Here is a 20,865-nt window from a genome sequence, read left to right as displayed (position 1 = left end):
AGAATATTAAAAATAAAATTTGATATTGAGTCTCTTCACTGTTCATTGGTTACATTAAGAATCAGATTTCATATTCCCATGTAGGGACTGTACAATTATTTTGTGGAAAAACATGAAATGGATTTTTAGTAAAAAGACTTTCCCTATAATTTGCATAGATTTGGTGCCCTCTAACTTGGTCACTTCCGGCATATGAGCAGCAATGGTAGCTCTTCCATCATTGTCAGCTGCACTACTTCTCTTTGTGAAATTGCTTGTGGTACTAAACACATGTTTTCACGGATCCTCACATACTCTTCTCATTCAAGCCTTGACATTCTTGTCGGGCTAAGGGTTCAAATCAATTTAAATCTAATCACAACACCACGATCGACCCATGGTCAGCCCCAATGGATCCATGCTGCAGTGTTTGTTAGTCGACATAAGTCATAGGTCGGGTCCATTCTGATATCATTTGTAATAAGCGAGGACCTCATCCAAAATGGCTAGTTGGAATGTATTATTTCGGTTCTTGATCTTGTATAAATATCCAAGATTTATCAAACAAATAATCGATGTGGAAGTGGGACTATACACACACTTGCACGAATTCTTATAGTAAATATGATTAATCTTCAATAAAAAGCCAGGTGGCTCCTTTTGCCTCCCCATCAACATCAAAAAAAAAAAAAAAAAAAAAAAAAAAAAAAAAAAAAAGAAGAAGAAGAAGAAGAAGTTAGACTGCTCCAATCCATGGCCTATGCCGGTCTGATCGTTTGGATTTAGGATTGGAGATGTTCGACGAAATGGGTCAAAGAGGCATCGAGCCGAATAAGATCACCTATATCTCACTGGCGGATGACCTATCTAAGGGACGGCGGTAGCCGAAGGCCACGGCTATGCTTGATCGGATGGTTGTGGAGTGTTGCCCACCAAATACCATCTCGTATAGCTTTCCCATCAATGGGCTGATGGTCTTGGATAGGATGAGGCTCCAGGGAAGGAAGGCAGGTGCCGGATTTTATGGAAGCTCATCAAGGGATTGTGTGATTCTGGCCAGTTTCAGGAGGCTACAGACTACTTGGACGAAATGGTGCTTAGTGGGATTTCGCCAAACCATGTGAGATGAAGTCTCCATGCCAGATTTCATAAAATGGTGGTTGCGGGGCTGTGCGCAAAGAGCCAATCAACCCGGTTTTTTCAGGTATATCAGAGCATGAGAACTTGGAGAATTTCTACCGAGCCAGAGAAATTCCATTTTCTAGTGGAGTGTTTCGGCAAGAAGGGTGATGTGCACAAAGCTGCACGAATTGCTAGTGAGATGCTGCTCCGTACCTAATCAGGACACAGAGGAGCAACCTGGTTATTGGATACTGGGAATGGAGAAGGTCCAGGAAGCAGCTGAAGTTCTACGGGGTCAGCTGGTTGTGGATTAGTCTCTCAGGTCCACAGGAGCAATCTGAGCCTGTATTGTGCCCACCATGGAGGCTGTGATGCTTCCCACCAGGAAAAGTTTTGGATTTTTAAGCCATCTGGTCATTATATCTGAATTCATATCGCATGACGCGGACGGCAAAAGGTGTGACATCTTGGATTTCTATTTCATGATTGAAGTTTGATCCTTATGCAAGAAAATTTGTTAGATCATATGTTAGATGACAATTTGCTGTCAGGAATCCACTAAACTGTGACCATCTTCAGGATCCCCATGCCTACTTCAAGGTATATCATTCTATGGCTTCACATCTCTTGTGATATCATAATTCCTTTGCATCTAGATTCTAGACACATGGCCCTTTACCTTAAAATTTCTTTAAATATTAGTAGATATGATCATTAATAATTATTTTAGCTTTACATTATCCACTAACAAGGGGATAGTGCAATCAGATTGTTAAGGAAATGTTATTATTTCATACCTTTTAGTGATTTCTACTTTGCAGAATGAGTATATAAAGCTCCTTTTGTGAATATAAAAGATTTTTTTTTTTGTGGGGTGGTGATGGGACGGTTTATACGTTATTACTGTAACTAAACAAATCTTTAAAAAAATGTCATAACTTATAGAAGCGGCATGCTAACATGATTTACATGCAACAATCTACGTTTGATGATAGCAAAACGAAATATCTATCCAGAAGTCATATTAATACTAGGAAATTAGGATTCTGAGCACCCAAGATTGTTTAAGATTCATTGAGATGCAATGTTACATGCTAGATCACTTAAACACAGCTACCTGTCTTTACCGACTTCTTGGATTTTATTATTTTAATTTAGGAAATTCATTATATGTTCCATCTAGATGCTCGAGGAATGAAGATCCCTAAGATCCCTAGACTACTTAGAACGCGTGGATATATGGCAAGTTGGATTGGATATGTTTTAAGCACATCAAGATCCTTTGAAGGATTCATATATGAGTTACGCCAAATGACAAATTTTATGGGAACTTGATGTAGTTTTTGATTTTTGAGATCTCAATGACTTTTCTGGATAGATACTAGGGTGTTTTTTTTCTTCATTCCTAAATCTCTTTCCTTATGTTTTTGAAAGTATGCATTTTCGACTTGTATTTAAAAACAAATCACATCTGTTACTTTTCTGATGCTAATTCTTTATATTACATTCACCTTCAGTCGTGTGCTATTAGGGACATTAAGGTTTTCTGGTGGAATATGTGGAGTTACAATAACTTAAAGAATTCGCAGATCTTCTCATTTAAGAGCAAGCAGGATGTATCGAAATCTATGTATGAAGAATGAGGATTAGGATAGGCAGCAAGTTTAAGTGAGTCTAGGCAAGGCTTGACTATTAGGAGCAATGCCTACTGTAAAAATTTCAACTTTCACTAAAAAAAGGTCATAATATGTGGATAGATATCTCTCTAGTGGCCAAGGTTGTCATGGTAGTCAGTGGATTGTAGGCATTAGGGACCCGTCTGCACTTTCTTGGTGCCTTAGGCAGTTAGGCTGTTTGTGCCGGATTAAACAAAGTTTAAAGTCAAAAGAGAAAATGAGCAACCATTTAGTTCTTTCAGTGAAAAAATAATTGGGGCAAGAAACAGGAAAGGAAAAAGAAAAAAGAGAAAAAAAGGAAGACAAATAAGAAAAGGATAAATTTGAAAGTAAGGGAACAAGGGAATAGCCATACAAGTTTAATTGCAAAAATGTAGAAAAGAGGGGAAGACCAAGAGGAGTAGTATTTTCGAGAAGAGAAAAAAGAGAAAGGAGAAAGAGATAGCAGGATATGAAGAGAGGAAGCAGGCAAGAAAAGTAAGAAGAGGAAGAAAATACTCATCCTGGCCAATGAGCTCTTTGATGATATCACCGAAGACATGTCATTGTTCCTAGTCATTTTTTCCGCTTCTAATTGGCTATGCATGCATTCCTTCACATACAGCTAATTTTAGGTTCTTTAACACATTTAGCTCTTTATCTATAGATTCATGGTTCCCCATATCGAATGTAGTCCTATGACCATAGATAACTTAATAGTGCTATTGCCTTAGATCAAGATACTTCCTAACTGTAGAACCCATCAACATCAGCCTTATGGATTTTCGAAGCAGCGCCTGCCTGCAAATAACTTGTAGAGAGATTCCTCTCTTTGCTGTTATCTGTAATTTTGTGTATTTCTTTGCCATAATGTTCTGGCATCTGAACTTGGTATTGGAATTCTGTTACCTTTGTTGATACTCACCTTAGTTGCATTTTTCTAAGATGTAATGCAGAAAAGAACCTAATGGATGGTTACATAATCTGGCTGCAAAAGAGAAGGTGAAGACCACAACCTGAAATCTTGGACTGCCAACTATGATTGACAAGTCTTTTCTTTCTCAGGCCGATTTTCATCAAATGGAAAAGTCAACATATATAGGTGTACATTTTTGTAACTTTCTGGAATGTTTTTTGCAATGCTTTAAAAAATAGCATGCTTCCTGAGAATATATACTTTAAAAAATGCCAATCCATTTAAAAAATGCACGAGCAATTTGCCACATTTTTGCCACATTCTATGAATTTGCGATATACTTACCATGCAAAAGTAAAAGAAAAATATACTGACTGGGCAATTTTGTTAAAGACATTCTTCTGAACTTTTCTTAATTTATTGCATGGGATACCTGATTTGCTGCAACTTAATTTCATAATATCTATTAATATCGTTTTGGATTATCAAAAGAAAGAATAAACTGAATACTCTTCTCAGAGTAAATCATGGAAGTTCCATTACCAAGAAGACATAATGTCCAACAAGTAGATTTTCAGAATGCTTCTTCATAACTTCTCTACCACTACCAGCTGTCTTTAAACAGTAAATGTATGAACACAGTGCTGTTTGCTATGTTAAATTATACATCCTACTCTCCATAAGGGCTTTCATAATGGATGACTGCACTTGCAGCAAAAGAACACGGAAGAACAGAGAGTTGGAACAACTGACATCACTGGGAAGAGAGTGGAAAGCCGATTCCATGGCGCCTGGTGGGGAAAGCAACAAAAAGCATACTGCCAAAAATTCCGATACCGATCGGCAGTGAAGCGAGAACCTGCTTCATCTCCTCAGATGGGGTTGGATAAAGGCATGACACCACATTCCGGTCAAGCAAAGAAACCGCTACAAAAACCAGTATCGACATGAATGCATGGACAAAATCTATGAGCTTAATCCTGTAGTTAACTGCAACCTGTGGAGGAAGGGGTGCAGTTCCGTCAATGACCCACAAGCCCCTGAATGTTGCCAGCCCATGCCGAACCTTGCCAGACTCGTCCCGGAAGCTATCCGTGAAGCTCAGGATGAAGCATGACAGTCCACAGAGAGCCACGAGGCCTGCGGTCATATTCCAGCTTTTGGCATTGCAGCGGCCTTGGTTGGTGAAGATGGGAGACAGGAGCTGGAAGGCAAGAACAGTGCCAGTAGGTAGGAGGTTTGCAAGATGGGCGGTGCTCTTGAAGGTTTTTCTGATTGCTTTCCGTTTAGGAGTCTTGCGGTCGCTGTTGGATGATTTTGGGATCAAGAGAGGTTCCTCCTGCTGCTGCTGAGCTTCTTTATCACACATGTTTTCTTCCATCATCGCATATCTTTTCTGCACTCTTCACCACGCATCTGCAACATGCAGGGAAGGAAAGGGAAATGAGAGGAGGATGAAGGGTGGTGGAAGGGAGGATGTGTTTGTACGTAATATGGCTCGCGAGGAAGAGGAAGCGAAACTGAAATGGATGAGAAGCAAACGTTTTACAAGAATCGTGGAGGGGTTTTGGTTACTTGTTTGAGGTGGCCATAAATTTTCCCATAACAATTGCTTATTTTGAGTAATGGCCTTTGTGACATGGGTAACAGAAATCCAGAGAAAAATGCCGGAGAAAGAGGCCTCTACTCGTTCCAGTTTGTTTCGGACGCTGTTGCCAGAATATCCGCAAGATAACTAGATAAGGGACACACGTATTTCAGGCAAGAGAGCTAGCGGGTTTTATATTAATGGCTTTATAAGATTGCAGGCCGAAGGCATTGGCGATTACTTATGCCTATCTTCACCTGAAGCCCTTCAGGTGATGGTACATTATTTTATGGTGCACGTAAATATTAATTTGTGCCATTCTTTGATCATCATCTATTCGATTGGTTGTGTTCCGGCTAATATGCATTAATTGGCTTGTAACTCATGAAAGCTATATACGTTACACTATTTGATCAATTTAATAGGTGATTCAAGTAATTGCGGACTTTAGGGGCTGTCTCATGGCTGTTATGGACAACTTCTAATAAGTGATTTGGCTTTAGGGGCCTTCTTCTAAACCCTAGCTACCTGCTTGCCCATCGCCAGCCAGTGCCGGCTCGAGCCTTAGGCGACCGAGGCGGTCGCCTAAGGCCCCCGGCCGAGGGAAGGCCCCCACCGACGGCCACTTTTTTTTTATTGTTTAATTAGGGTGGGTGATGGACGAGTAGACGACGGATGTGAAAGGATAGGGGGCTTGGGGCTGGGCAGTGGGCAGTGGCGATGGCATCTGGCAGACGGCTGAGACGGGGAGGGGACTGGGCGATGGCTACCGAGCTCCGCCCGTACGCCGCTACACGGCTACAGTGCGTCCCTTCGGCGTCTTCCCGATTTTAAGCTCGGCTCTCAGTCCTCTCCAGCTCTCCTCGCCGGCTCGCCGACGTCGCCGTCCTCGGCTCCTCGGCCTCCTCCCGTCCTCCGGCCTCCTCGGGCCTCGGCTCCGCTCGACCGCTCGGACGGTCCGCTCCACGGTCCACCATCTCCTCCTCCTCTGCTTTCGTTCGTGCTGCCTGCAGCCTGCCTGCCTCCTCCTCGGCTCCGAGGTCCGAGCTCCGGCCTCCTCAGCTTCAGCCTCCGGCCTCCCGTCCTCTCCTCTCCAGCTCTCCTCGCCGAGTCGCCATCCTCGGCTAGTCGGCTCCTCCGGCCTCCGGGCTCCGCGGCGACCGAGGCCTCCCGGCTCCCGACTCTCGACTCCCGACTTCCGACCTCCGACTTCCGGCCCCCGGGCTCCGCGGCGACCGAGGCCTCCCGGCTCTTCTCGTCGTCCTCGGCAGTCGGCTCATCCGGCTCCGAGTCTTCGACTTCCTCCCGGCCCAGGGAAGGCCCCCACCCACCGACCCACGATCACGGGTCGGTTGACTCGGTTCCCAGAGGCCACAGTCCCACTCCCACTTCCCAAGTTCCCAGTTGGCCAGTTCCCACTGATCCCATTCCCAGGCACCGACAGTGAGGCAGGACTGACAGGTGAGTTAGTTACTTAGTTTATTAATTAATTTTTGGTCCAATTAATTTTTATTTAGTTAAGTAATTAATTTAGAATTGGTTATTTTTTGGTCCAATTGTAGATTGGTTGTGACTTCAGCAGTTCGGCGCTATTCGGTCTCTTCTCGTCGTCCAGTTCGGCACTATTAATTCCACCTCTTCTCGACACAATTAAGTTCGGCACTACTTGTCGGAGCCCGAGTTTGTTTTTCTTGACACAATTAAGTTTTATCATTTTTAACTTTTTTATATTTTGATTTGTTTGTGGTGTTTTTTTAATTGTTTAGTTTGATAATATTATTTATAGATTAAAATGTCTAATAGAAAATATGACTGTGGGTATGAAAAACTCAAAAAAAAAAAGAAAAATTGATAAACTCATTCAATCTCAAAAAGGAGCTCTAGATAGATTTGTTGTTACAAACAAACATAACACTACATCAAATTCAACTCAAGAATTAGCAATAGATAGTATTTTAATGGATCTTGAGTATAAAAGTTTAATTAGTAATTTTGCTTCTCAAAAAGCTAGACGAATTATTTTTAAATAAAAATTTTAAAATATTTTTATATTTATTTTAAAAAAATTTTATTTAAATAATAATAAAAAAGGTCTCTTCTAATGAGTTCGCCTAAGGCTCCCAAATGTATTGGGCCGCCCCTGTCGCCAGCCACTGGGTCTTCTGTATCTCAACGTAGTTCTATCATAGTTCTGAGTAGGCTATGCGCCCTGTCTCTATCGGTCTATCCATACGACTCTGTAATTGGCTGGGGCTTTCCTTGCACCATCAATAAAACTGCCTCTTTCACCCCACCCCCCAAACCCAAGAAGAAGGAAAAAGAAGATATGAAGCTGAAGATCTTGGGGTGTATGACCAAATAAAAGGGCCACAGCCACCACAAGAAAAAAAAACTTTTTAAGACCTTTACCGACACTTATAAAGGTCGATAAAGAGCTTTCCAAAGTTTTCTAAAGCGTCGCTTATGTAAGAGTAGAAAAAAATAATTGCCGACGCTTTTAAAAAGTATCGACGCTTTTAGAAGCGTCGGCATTCTTTGTTGTTAAAAAAAGTTTACCGACGCTTCTATCTAGCATCGGTAATATAGAGTCGACAATTATAGTTTTTGTTGTAGTGAACCTTGGTGGCCTCCTCTTTGTCATGTGTGAGATAAATCGGAAATAAATAATCCGAATGTACTGGGTTAACCTTCAAAATTTGATATTTAAAACAGCAGCAGGCCAATTGCAGCACTAATTCATGAATAAATCATGAACAAAATTTATTGATAGATAGATGATATGAAAAATGATTCAGCAGTTATGAAGATTATTTCCTAGCTGGTCATCAGTTCTCTGGTGACCATGGTTTGCACTGCCATAATAATTAATTATATGGCTCCTCATTAACGACTCATTTGGTTCGCGAAAAAGGAAGAGAAAGAAAGTGTGCAACTGAAAAAAATGAATAAAGACCTCTTGTTTGGTTAGAATTTTTAAAGAAGAAAAATGAAAATGTAGCATTCTAATGAGAATAAGATTTTCATATTTTATAAAAAAGAAAAAACTCATGAGGGACATAAAAAAACTATTTTTCTGCTAGTTAAAAATTGAGATTTTTTTTATAAAAAAATACTCTTCAGCCATAAAAATTTATAAATTAGGTCTTTTTCTGTATTAAGGATATATTAGATATTTTACACAATTTTCTCCGTAAAGTAAATAATGAACTAAATATGAATCTACCACTTTTTTAAGATCAATCAGATATATTAAAATTATTTTTTCATACATCATATTTTTAAAAATCAAATTTTTTTAAAAAAATATTTTTTTCCCCGAATCAAACAAGTTTTGAGTTGCCCAACTTCCACGTCCTGTCGTTTTATGCTTGGCCTCCAGAAGCTCTCCAACAAAGTCGCCGTTCAGTGGGTTGGTGCACCAATTAATCCACCATTACTCATAGACAAAGTCCTCTCGCTACCTTCCATCCTAAACAAAAAGCTTATGACCACGTTGGTTATAACAAACCAGAATAAAAAGCTCTAATCGGAAGCTCAACCCCCCTCACCAAATCGTACACAAATTCATCATCTTTTACCCAACAGAAAAGCTTCGTCTTCCTACTTCTTTTATGGAGACATATCCCCGCCCCCCATTGTTTTTTTATCAAAAAACAAGAAAAAGAGAAGAATGCTACCATGAGTGATCACCATATCTCCGCCATCGGCCAAGACTTCCTTGTTGTTATCATCTGCATCGCTCTCCTCATCCTCTCTGCCATCCTATTCATCCTCTGCAAGAAGCGCCATGCTGTCGACCCCGACGACACCAGCCTTCCTGCTGCATTGCACGCCCACTCCCATCCACTGAGCGATATCGAGGCCGCCACCGACGGATTTCATCTGTCCCAAATCGTTGGCAAAGGCCACCTTGGGACTGTCTACAAGGCTATCTCAGCGACAGGCGACGTCTTCGCCGTGAAACGCATCCACCCCCACCTTGTCCTCGGCAACCCCGGCGTCAGCTTCTCCTCGAGGATCAGGTCGCTCTCCTTTGCCAACCATCCTAACGTCGTCCCCATCGTAGGCTTCTCCGAGGCACCGGGCGAGCGGGTCATCATCTCCGAGTTTGTGGGCATGAAGAGCCTCGAATACTACCTGCATGGGATGACCGGCGACGGCGGGCCGCCACCAGAGGCGTTAAACTGGGGGCTTCGGCTAAGGATTGCGGCAGGGGCAGCGCGGGGCCTCGAGCACCTTCACGAGGGGAGTGCACCTAGCGTCGTGCATGGGTGCATTAAGCCTAGCAACGTCATGATCGACGCCAACTTTGGTGCTAGGGTTTGTGACTATGGGCTCACTTTCTTGATGGGGCCTAGCGAGAGAAGGGGGATGTTGGGGTATGTGGATGATGGGGAGGGGTGGGGTGTGTGCAAGGAGAATGATGTGTATGGATTTGGGGTGGTGTTACTGGAACTGTTGAGTGGCAGGAGGAGCGAAGGGGGGGTGATGGTTGAGTGGGCTTTGCCTTTGATAAGGGAAGGAAAGGTGGGGGAGGTGTTGGAGAAGAGAGTAGGGGTGCCGATGGACATGAAGCCATTGGCAAGGATGGCGAAGGTGGCCTCGGCGTGCGTTGGTAATGGGAGGAAGAGTCGGCCTTCGATGTCTCATGTGGCGGCCATTTTGAGCAGCTTGGAAATGCATCCTTATGTCTAAAGGGTTTGGGAGATTTTTGAGGGAATAGAGAAAAATGACCATGGCCTGATATCCTCTCTTCTTTTTTGGGGGGCTGAACCAGAGTGAGACGGCCATCGAAGGTAAGTCCTCCCATCATTTCCTGAATGACTGAAATTTGTGGAAATCCAGTGTACTGTAACCATGGTTAGGGAATGTGAATTATAAACATGCAGCCATTTTTTTCATGCTAAAAACAGGTAGCTAGACTAAACTATTTTAGATGAAACGGACTGAAATTTTGCATCAATAACTCTCGTAATGTTTATTTGAGCCTGTCCCATCCCGACCTTTGCCTAATATCTCATGCTTAAGTCCGGCTCTAGAATGCCTTCTAAAGTCTGGCGGTCAGTACTGGTTTTAGTTGTTATTTTTTCTCCATTTTTAGGTGATGTCTCAGATTATTAAAATTGATCATTTGTAGGATGACTGGGATTTTCCAAACAACCACGAATCGTGTTATAAAGTAATTGTCCCAGGCCAGGAGGATTAAAATAGGTCTTTACTAAACTAATGTATATATGAGCCTGGGCCATTGGTTAAGCCCTATGGCCCATGCCCAAGTTTGGGCTAGATTATTCATGGGCCGTCTATATTGGTCCAGCTAGCTTGTAACTCCTACTAGGGCATGAAGCAAATCAAGTCAAGATCCTTAGGCACAGATTAACCATTTAGATTGACCATGAGCAGGTTGCGAAGACAGTCACGGAACCCAACCATCTGCAATTAAGACCTACTACTTATGATCATGATCTTTGCATGACTAGGTTTGGACTGTGGGCCGAGGGGTTCCAACCATCTAGCATGGGTTCCATTTAGCCCTGAAAATTGGCCCAATCTTTGTGTCACATAGCGACAACAAAATGGAGATGTACAATGGCCGCTTTGAGATCTATGCAAGTGGGTGAACGAAGAAGTTTGGAGTGCTTTTAGATCCATGCAAAGCATAATCCGATAGACAATATCATGAAAGAAGAAATTATTCTTTCATGTGAAAGATACAACCCAAACCCATTGTCGCAAGAATTTTGGTTAGCAGCCAATTTGTTGCTAAAAAGAAAAGGTCACATATCCTAAAGCGCTTCTATCTTTTGTCCTTTTTCTTTTTATTTGATAGCATGTTATCTCTATTAAATTTCTTTTGCTCGTGATCATCACGGGAATAGATGCACAAAACCTGGCATCAAAGAGTCCTTCATGATTGACTGCCCTAAAGCGCTTCTTTTAAGTTTTCACTGCATCTTTACGTGCAATTGCCAAATCTCCTTTAGGTATTGTCGCATTGACACGCTACTGATCATCCTTCTAAAAAAGACATTGGCACACTAGTCGCTTATGTTAGCGGACAGGATTTGAATGTGTGCAAAGAAATATGACAAAAGAACATAATTAAGCTATTGTGACGACTAGAACATATAATATGTATCCTTCAAGATTCAAACTATGATCTCAGTTTCTGGAGGTACATGCAAAAAGAAAGCAGGAGATTGAAGACTAAGCAAAGGAGCCAATGCGATGAGGGGGATGGAGATGTAACCATAACTAATGCTTTTGGTCAGAATTCTCTTCCTCAATTTCCATAGGGCTTGTTCATTCCTATTGTGAAGCAATCAGTTCAGTGGCCGCAAATGAATTGGATGTGTCCTTCGAACCAAAATATATGAACCCAAGAAATGATTTGATTATTCCGATTTATTTCCATTAAGTCAAGGTTGTTGCAAATAAAACAAGGAATTTACAATTTTGGGGTTTTGTTTTGGTATAACTAATCATAGCCCTTGAAGGCTCGAATCAAAATCATTGTATCCCAATTTACATCTTCCCAATTGAAGCAACACTGTTTCAATTTATCTTTCAATCTGCCCTAGCTAATGCTTGATGAAAAAATTCATGATCTTTTCTAAAAATTTTGCCCATCTCGTCCCATAGTTCTAACTCCAACAAAAATTTTTGATATTGTTTTGTCTCGAAAGCTGCTTTACAAATATGTGTAGGTGAAAATCACCCAAATACAGTGCACTTTGCAAATAGGTTTCTCGCACTCCTCAAATTGACTTTGCTAAAAAATTCTGACTGTTTTTCACTTGCTTTGATAGATTTTTTATTTTTAATTTTAAAAATATGATGGAAATGCCACCTATCATGTTCTAGCACAGAACATCTCTCCAACAGGGCTAGCTCCTTTAATGTGTTTGCTTTGATTTTTGTCTAAACATATGTTGCTTAGACGAAACAATTAGTATAACCTTGCCCTATGACAATCCACCAAAATTTTTCTCTTTATTTTTGTAGCGAATTAGATAACCATCCAAGCAACTAAATAAGATCATAAAATTCGATTACTATTTTTGATAAAAGCAGTCACTAAACTCAAATTTTCAAGAATCCACCATTTTCTAACTTGACCTAAAGACTTAATTGCACATCAGAATCTATATATGGATAATGGGACATGGTACGACTTATTTAAATTTTTTTAAAAAAAATCTTAACAGGCAAAGTTGGCTTTAACATGACAACTCATGAAGCTCTCCCTGTCTTAGAGAAAACTAAGCAACACCATCATTTATTTTAGGTGATTTTGTACTTTTTTTTCCTTTTTTTGCAATTGTCAAACTTATAGATATAGGTCAACTTTCTTCTCTTTCTTTCTTTTTTTTTTTAGATTCTGACTTTCTTGGACCACTATACAAATTTGTCTTTTTTGGTAGAAAATTTTCCTAGCTTGGTTGATGCCCACATATTGTGAATACATGTAAACATGATATAGGTTGATCCACAATGGCAAATGTGAAAAGCAGTATAAAGGCAAGGATATAATGGCCTGCTAAAATTCAAAAAAGGATAGTTTCTTCTTTTTTTAAAAAAAAAAAGAGAGAAAAGATGCTTTCCTTTTCTGTATATTGGATTATTAAATATATTTTTTTGCTGAATTCCTTCTATTTTATACAAGTAAACGTAGAAGACATCTTGTATCACGGTCGCAAACAAGGGAATGTGGCCCCACTTTAGCATGCTTCTTCCCCCAGAAAAAGCCATCGCACTCCCATCTCACCAGATGCCCGAAGTCACGAATGGATGCAAAACCAATTGCACCGTTAAACTTTAACAATCCAGTCCGGTTCCTACACCTGTCCTTATCCCCTTCTTCTCGTCCAACCAATACACAGCCTTGCCCCCATCTAAGTATCTAACCCCGGTCAAACCTTCTTCTTCCAATCAAGCTCACACCTGATTCTCCCACACAAGTCTCCAACCACGAGCCATGCCTTGTGGGATTCAAACTTGTCGGCATGGCTTGCATGACAAGCCACAACACACATTGAACCTCACGAAACTAATAAAGAGAAAGAAGAACAGAAATAATTCTTATCATTAATAACTAGGAAGTCCGATTCAGCCCCGCCTTCTTTGATAGCAAAAATCTCAAATATTCTCCATAGTAATGGTTTTTGGTTGCACGTACTGCAGCAACTATCTAGTCTATCGAAAGCTAAATTGAATCAAAGACCAGTCTGATATGAAGCTGAACTTAACTCCTAACTATCAGCCGGGTGCGATCCTCTCCTCATCATATTGCCTATTGTTTCATCTACCTACCATTTCATCCCTATCTCCATTGACTCTCATATATATACTTTTCTCACATATTTAATAAATTAGATGGCTCGGCCTCCCCTTACCTCAAAAAAAAAAAGAAAAAAGAGAGGGATCAGAGATTTATATCATGTATAAAGATAGATAACAAAGAGTGAAATATATTAAGGTTATAGAGAGATCAGGTTAGTGGCTATATGTCTTCCAAGGCACTCTACGGTGACCTTGGAGCTACAAGGCTCACCTTCTCTCTCTCTCTCTCTCGGTCTTATCCATCTAACCATCTCTCTCAGGGTGGTGAAATGTCTCTTACGAAGCAGGTTGCCCCATCTCTACTCAAGCCATTCTTTCTGTTTGTTTCTTAACTTATTAAAGATTTTGAAAGGAAAAAAGAAAAAAAGTGTGCTAGAGAGGTTACATGTCTCCTCCTGCACGTATAATAGCAATTATAGCATGACCATACTTGAGGATGAAGCAACCTATTTATATTAGCCGGGCTTGTTCTGTCTTTTTCTTTTTTTTCTTTATATTCTTGGTTTTGTTAGATGGTTGGAGGGGTATTAGGAGGGGGTTTTCTTGTCTTCTGTTTTCTCTCCACCTGAACACCCTGGGGAATGATGAGCAAAAGTGGAGAAGAATTCTATTCCTTCCCAAAGCTCAAGGAGAATTGAGGGAGGGGTTGGGGAAGAGAGGACACCCGTAGCTTTAATATATAAGAGAGAGACAGGCTTCTTTCTTCTTTTCCTTTTCCATTCTTTTCTTTTCTTTTATCCTCTTCTTTCCCTCCCCAGTCTTTACGTATCCCTCTTCTCCGTCCTCTTGCCTGCCCTCCAAGGAGAGGTTTTAACCTGGGTGGGTATGAGAGTTGAGGAAGAAAGATGAGATGGTGCAACAGCTGCGACGATGATCGCATGATCGAGAGGAGCTCGGGTTCTTCGTCTGCACCGATCGGCAAGAAATGTCACGCAAACGCGATCGAGACCTGCCCTTCTTGTGGCCACCACATCCAATACGAGGAGCAGGTGAGGCTGCCTTTCTCCTTTCTTCTCAAGAATTCCATATTTTTTTCCGAATATTTTCTCCATAAATTTGTTGCATGGTGGTGACACGTATCATGATTCATGTCTCTTCTGTTCATAAATTATATTAGGGTATTCATGGAATCTTATGATATCTTCTTGTTTCTCAAATTAAATAAATTAAAAAAGGATTCTCTTTTTTTGATGAAAAAAAAGAAGAATTATGTTATTTAAAAACATGGAGGAACAAGAAAACAACATATATATGATGAGTGATATTGGCAATGGATGTGGTCAGGCTGCGGCTGCTGCCATCCAAGATTTGCCTGGGCTGCCTGCTGGTGTCAAGTTCGATCCGACCGACCAGGAGCTTCTCGAGCACTTGGAGGGGAAGGCGAGGCCAGATTCACAAAAGCTTCACCCTCTCATCGACGAGTTTATTCCTACAATTGAAGGCGAGAATGGGATTTGCTATACCCACCCAGAGAAACTCCCCGGTAATGATCTCGAAATAATTCTTTAAAATCTCTTGGCCTACGATTTCATATAGTAATTATTATATTAGTCATATTTTTACGATATGAATACTGCTATTCATCTTCATGCATGCTTCAACAAGCTCGCGCGTACGTGCTTGAGCACTGCTGCATGCTATATACAAAGGGAATAATTTATTGCACACTAGCTTTGCCATGTGTGATAACATCATACCAATGAATTGGTGCCAAAAATGCATTGTGGAGCACTCGAAATCTAGAAGCCAAAAATTTGGTCCTGATTCACAAAATAAGATTAATTATGTTCTGCGTTTGAGAAGTCTTCAAAGATAATCATGTTTTTCATGATGATGATGAATAGCAGAAGAAGAAATTTTTGCATTTATCGTTCTCAAAATTCTGTGAAATAGCATAAAAGATGTGAGCCTTCAATTTAAAGGCCTATGATATACTTTAGCACCAGAGCATAACTATGGTAGTTGTTGCGTGGAAGCAATAAATTAATTTTCAGCATGCTATGAATTCATAGGACTTGCATGCATAAATTGGATAGCTAGAATTCCAAGCCATCAGGAACCATATTTTCTTATCATAGAAATATTAGACATTAGGGTTGCTTTGAGTTTCATAAAAGAATATAACGGAACTATATTCTTCTTGGTTTTAAAAATCATATTTTTCAAATTATATGAAGTATTTTGAGCAATAAGTTGCATGATGCATAAGCTAACCAAAATGGATTTTGTATATTGGGCTTTTTCTAATGGTCACAGCTCTCTCTCTTTCTCTCTCTCCCCTCTTAGAAGCCAAAGGTTTCATATTTGAGTTTTAGTATGTGTATCTTCAAAAATTTGGACCTCGATAATTTTAGGGCGAGTAGATTTCTCTCTCTTTCTCTAAAAGATAAAAATAAACACTTCAAAAGGCTCGGTTGTTGATGTGTTAAGCCATGTACATGAAAATTATCAGCTAGGCTGGTCTTCATCCCTTTATCACAATAAATTAACAAATAAACAAACAAATAAATAAACTCGGCAACTTGTCATTAAATTTATTAGAATATTTCGAAATTAGGCATCTTGCAAGATAAGAATTTAATGTTGATTTTTCAGATATTATCTATAATAGATTTTTCAGAGACTATATACCTTTCTGCTATGCAATTTTTAATTTATAAGAACTTTATTGTAATTTGATGCCTTTTTTATGCTTAGAAAGGGTTGGATGCAGGCTCCACCTACCGTTATTAAGGTGAAGACAGAACTTGAATCTTCGTCTTAAAAAAAATAAAAAAATGAAAAATGAAAGAGAGACGACATGACTCCAATCTAGGCTCAGTAGCCACACCCTTAGTGACTTTACCAGTTCCACCATTAGCATCTCATTATAATACAAGACAGTTAAACATACAGAGAAATCTTGTAAGCATTGCTCTACTGTATGAGAGAATTTGAATAAATTACAGTGACTGCACATTCTCTGATCCGAAGTTATAAGCCGAGCATGTAGCAAACGACTGCACATTCCTAATTAGATTTAATTTCTATAGGATGTGCAAGCTAGTCCTTTTCATTCAAATATCAACCCAAAATCCAAGCAGTACTAGTATTATCACAGCACAAATACTTTTAATATAACAAAAATTAGAATGATTGTTTGGACAATCTTATAAAGTAAAAACATACAACTGTCTAAAAGTACATATAAGATCAACTGAATCCTTTTTTTTTTCGTTCATCTTTATAGTTCTTGTGTAATCTACTATGTGGTATCTAAATAATGTAAGAAGAGATCATGAGTGAGCTAAAGTTTAGTAACTTTTACCTCTAGTTAGATCAAGCAGACTATACATAAGATATTAATTTTCATAATACAAATTTTCAATTATAAATAAAGCATGCCGATAAATGCATAATAAAAAGTATTTCCATCAATATAAATTTCAAAAAGTTTAATGCACTAGATTAAAAAATAATTTTTTCAAATCAATATAGATAAATCATTCTTTCTCTCTCCTAATCTTTATAACTATAGCCACGATCCATCTATAGTGAGCTTTAAAGAGACTAGCTCTCAACTTCAACAGGCAGTCAATCAGCATGCGCCAATTTTACCCTACTGGAGGTGCAAAAGAAAACTAACTCTGAAATTATACAAACAACATGCTTGCAACAGTATGTGCCGAGGATTATCCCATTAGCACTATCCAAAAGAAAACTAGCTTTGGACTATATAATCATAGTCAAACTAGAGAGCAACATCACAACTAATTAAATCAACAAATTTATCAATGTAATAAAATTCAGTTCATGCTCAAGTAAATCATGTCATGCTTAATCTCATATTTTAAGTTCATTTTTATGCAAATATATATACAATATTTAATTAAATATAAATATATGCATAGATAATATCCATAATTTAAATTTTAAATAATACAGATAACTGAGTAATATAAAGTTATATAAATCAAATTAGATGCATGATAAAAATTCTAGGGATAGAGGTAACCTATAGATCAACTCACGGCCACTAAAAGTCTTGTTGATCAGGTTATGTGGACCTTTTTAGAAGACAATTGAGCAATCTAGACGAAGCACATTTTATAATTACTCTCTTTTTTAAAAAAGTAAAAATCTTGGTCATTTTCTAAGTCTGTAGGGCCCATCTAGGGCTTCTTAATCCAAAATCCTTCTAGATCAAGGTTGTTAGAGCAGAAAAATGGATCGCGTCCCCTTAAGAGGTATTGTCCACTTTGGGGATGGACTTTCTTGGGCGGTGTCTGCTCTTATGGGTTCACGCTCCCCTCATGGCTTTATCCTTTAAAAAGGCGCCTCCGAATGAAAGGAGTACTGTACCCCTCCTTAATAAGGCACAATCCTTTCTGCTACTCAACTGATGTGGGACTAAAGTTCCGTGTCTCCATCCGCTCCCCAACACTAGCCCTCCTAGTGGGAAGAATTCGTGCGGGTAAGTTACGGCGGATCCCTTCCTCTAGCGCCATCCGTTAGAGCAGGAAAATGGATCGCGTCCCTTCAAGAGGTATTGTCTGTTTTGGAGATGGACTCCCTTAGGCGGTGTCCGCTTTTATGGGTTCACACTCCCCTCACGGTTTTGTCCTTTAAAAAGGCACCTCCGAAAGGAAGGAGTATACCCCTCCTTAATAAGGCACAATCCTTTTTGCTACTCAACCGATATGGGACTAAAGTTCCGGATCCCCATCCGCTCTCCAACAAAGGTTATTGGGATCAATTGGTGACCAGGATCGGGTTACACATCCCGAGCCGAAATCTAGCCTTATGTGTCCCTACAATCCTCAGGTCCAAATGCAGTCAAGCCCCCTCATTCATGTCTTTTGTGGTGCAGCTAAAGTCAGTGGGCTCCACTTCAGAGTTTCACAAATGCATGAGGAGAGAGGGATGGGGGGGAGAGAGCGCGAGATGATGAGAGAAAGAGAGCATGGAGAGGGAGGATGGTTCCACCATCTAGTGAAAAATAGGGACGCCGGTGCCCGGTGGTCGAGCCTTTGGCCGCCACCTACTGCACGGCCACTGGCCGTTAAGAGGGGAAAAAGAAGCCGCGAGGTGATGTGGGAGGTGGTGGTGTTGGTGAAACAGGGCTGCCTTGTGCCATCCTCCTTGGGGTCGTACACAAGGAAGAAGAACAATAAAAAAAATGAAGAAGAAAAAGGAGGAAGCTTTATCGGTTGGGAACTTCGGCAGAGACGGTGGTTAGGAGCCTCGATGACAATAAGTGATCACCAAGAAGGCGAGAGATAGGGACCTCGTAGGGTGGAAAGGGAGAGAAGGGCATGAGATATGGGTGGAGTGGGGTGGGGGTCGGGTGTATACATGGGGAGCCATGGCGGTGTGCTTCTTAGAGTGATCTGAGGACCTCTGCTTTGATACCATGTTGAAATCACCACTTATCCCAAAAGATAGAATGAGGTAAATTTATTTATATTTTTATATTTTTTTATAACAAGATCAATCGGCTGCTTGACTGAAATAAAATGTACGAAACATGGAGTATTTTCTTCTTAGTAAAATCAACAAACCGTTCGCTGAATTTTTCTGAGTTCCTTGCGAACTTGACCTGAAGCCGGCAATTTATGTGTCGAGTTTGATTTACACTACGGGAGGCGACTATAGTGATCTCTTATATGCTCCCGTGAGAACAACTAGAGAAATAGCATAACTTTGCAAATAAGAAGCCACACTATTTCTTTTCAGGTATTATATAATCAATCTGGATGAAACTTCTGTGAGTATCTTTTAAATTAAAATATGGAAATAATTTTTATTTTATACTTCAGATCGATGTGGGTTGATTCTCCAAGAGGAGAATATCCAAGACAAAATATCCAATAAATAATCTATTCTAAATTTAACTTTGTCATGATGATCGAATGTACAAACTGTCATTACATTTCATAACATATGCTTGGCTTGATTCTATTTTGTAAATTTAAATCACCTTCCATTTATAAATAGATTCTGAAGCTATGATGTGCACCATATATTTTTATAGGAGTGAGCAGGGATGGTCTACTTCGACACTTCTTCCATCGCCCTTCCAAGGCATACACAACAGGGACTAGGAAGCGAAGAAAAGTGTCTGCCGACGAACATGGAGGTGAGACACGGTGGCACAAAACTGGCAAGACAAGACCAGTGTTCGCAGGTGGGAAGCTGAAGGGGTACAAGAAGATACTGGTTCTCTACACCAACTACGGCAAACAGCAAAAACCTGAGAAAACCAATTGGGTGATGCACCAATACCACTTGGGCTCTGATGAAGAAGAGAAGGATGGTGAGCTAGTTGTGTCCAAGGTATTCTATCAGACGCAACCAAGACAATGTGGCTCTGCCACAAAGGGTACCGTTCAAGCAAAGTCTAAAGATATAGACAGCGACGATAATCCTATCCTCAAGGATGCGAGCATCGTCGATTACTATAATTCATCACTAATCGCCTACAATCAAGGTGGACACAATAGAGCGAGCTCCCCTCATTTGATACCCAATTTCAATGTACATGCTGGTGGAACTTCCTTTCTTCCTTAAGTGGATCAAAGCATCCTTCTTTTTGCCTGCATGCAAAAGAAAGCAGTGAAAAAGAAGTCGGCAAGATGGACGAAAGAAATGGGATGTGTGGTGGATAAAATTTAACCCGAGTTTAAACCTCTTACATAAGTAATAGCTCTCAAGTTAATACTTGAGAGAAGGTAATTCCTTGGAATAGCCAGGAGATCCATAAAGAATAAGACCATCAGCTTTTGCCTCAGATGCTGTAAATAGAGTGCAACTTACAATATTTGCATGCTAAGAGGAAGAGAGTGGGAGACTCTTTTACACGTTCATAGGGGTATCATACTATCATGGCAATTGTGCTTTGTGCTGCCATAAAGTTTGTAAGATATGTAAAGTGACAGCAGATAGAAGCCTTTAGTTGGAATTATTTTCCTGCCTAAAACTTAGCTAACAGTTTTTCCTTTGCAATGATATATAATTGGATGATGCAAGCTTGCAAAGCCTGGAGGGCTTTGGTTTCTTAAATCTGATGCGGTTTGTCTGAGTCTTTCACGCTCTTATGGGGTTAAAGATAGAAGACGGGCAAAAGCAACGGAGAGAAGAAAAGAAGATGCTATAATCATCACCGGCAAAGTCTACTGTATCGATCCATTCAAGTGAAGCTGGCTATGGAGCATTCTTCTAAGTTGAAAAGGCCTAGTATACTGTAATGACAGAATGCAACAGAAATCCTCCAACAATATTGC

At 40.2% G+C, this 20,865-nt stretch overlaps 2 protein-coding genes and 2 pseudogenes across 2 annotated transcripts; 3 read left to right on the top strand and 1 right to left on the bottom strand.

Annotated features, from left to right (window-relative positions):
- The first annotated feature begins 202 nt into the window (after nucleotides 1–202).
- Nucleotides 203–1,529, top strand: LOC148702555 (uncharacterized; annotated as a pseudogene).
- Nucleotides 1,530–4,426: 2,897 nt separating this feature from the next.
- Nucleotides 4,427–5,053, bottom strand: LOC103713249 (protein DMP4 pseudogene; annotated as a pseudogene).
- Nucleotides 5,054–8,804: 3,751 nt separating this feature from the next.
- Nucleotides 8,805–11,655, top strand: LOC103713250 (Protein kinase superfamily protein). The gene has a single exon (XM_008800115.4). The coding sequence runs from the start codon at nucleotides 8,939–8,941 to the stop codon at nucleotides 9,953–9,955; it is 1,017 nt and encodes a 338-aa protein (XP_008798337.3). The 5' UTR covers nucleotides 8,805–8,938; the 3' UTR covers nucleotides 9,956–11,655.
- Nucleotides 11,656–14,098: 2,443 nt separating this feature from the next.
- Nucleotides 14,099–20,570, top strand: LOC103713206 (NAC domain-containing protein 73-like). Its single transcript, XM_008800043.5, has 3 exons — nucleotides 14,099–14,592; nucleotides 14,888–15,086; nucleotides 19,617–20,570. The coding sequence occupies exons 1-3, from the start codon at nucleotides 14,449–14,451 to the stop codon at nucleotides 20,150–20,152; spliced, it is 879 nt and encodes a 292-aa protein (XP_008798265.3). The 5' UTR covers nucleotides 14,099–14,448; the 3' UTR covers nucleotides 20,153–20,570.
- The last annotated feature ends 295 nt before the right edge of the window (nucleotides 20,571–20,865 follow it).

Source organism: Phoenix dactylifera, chromosome 9 (assembly GCF_051530095.1).
Source record: "Phoenix dactylifera cultivar Ajwa chromosome 9, Ajwa_hap1_PhDact_Kaust_v1.1, whole genome shotgun sequence".
In the NCBI taxonomy this organism is placed as follows: domain Eukaryota; kingdom Viridiplantae; phylum Streptophyta; class Magnoliopsida; order Arecales; family Arecaceae; genus Phoenix; species Phoenix dactylifera.
Note: the sequence above shows the minus strand (reverse complement) of the source record. Positions and strands in the feature narration are given on the sequence as shown.

Excerpts from the sequence above, each read along its gene's own strand:
- LOC103713206 (XM_008800043.5), top strand. The coding sequence starts at position 14,449 with ATGAGATGGTGCAACAGCTGCGACGATGATCGCATGATCGAGAGGAGC. Across the intron at positions 14,593-14,887 it reads ACATCCAATACGAGGAGCAG|GCTGCGGCTGCTGCCATCCA; the intron begins GTGAGGCTGCCT and ends GGATGTGGTCAG. Across the intron at positions 15,087-19,616 it reads CCACCCAGAGAAACTCCCCG|GAGTGAGCAGGGATGGTCTA; the intron begins GTAATGATCTCG and ends ATATTTTTATAG.
- LOC103713250 (XM_008800115.4), top strand. The coding sequence starts at position 8,939 with ATGAGTGATCACCATATCTCCGCCATCGGCCAAGACTTCCTTGTTGTT.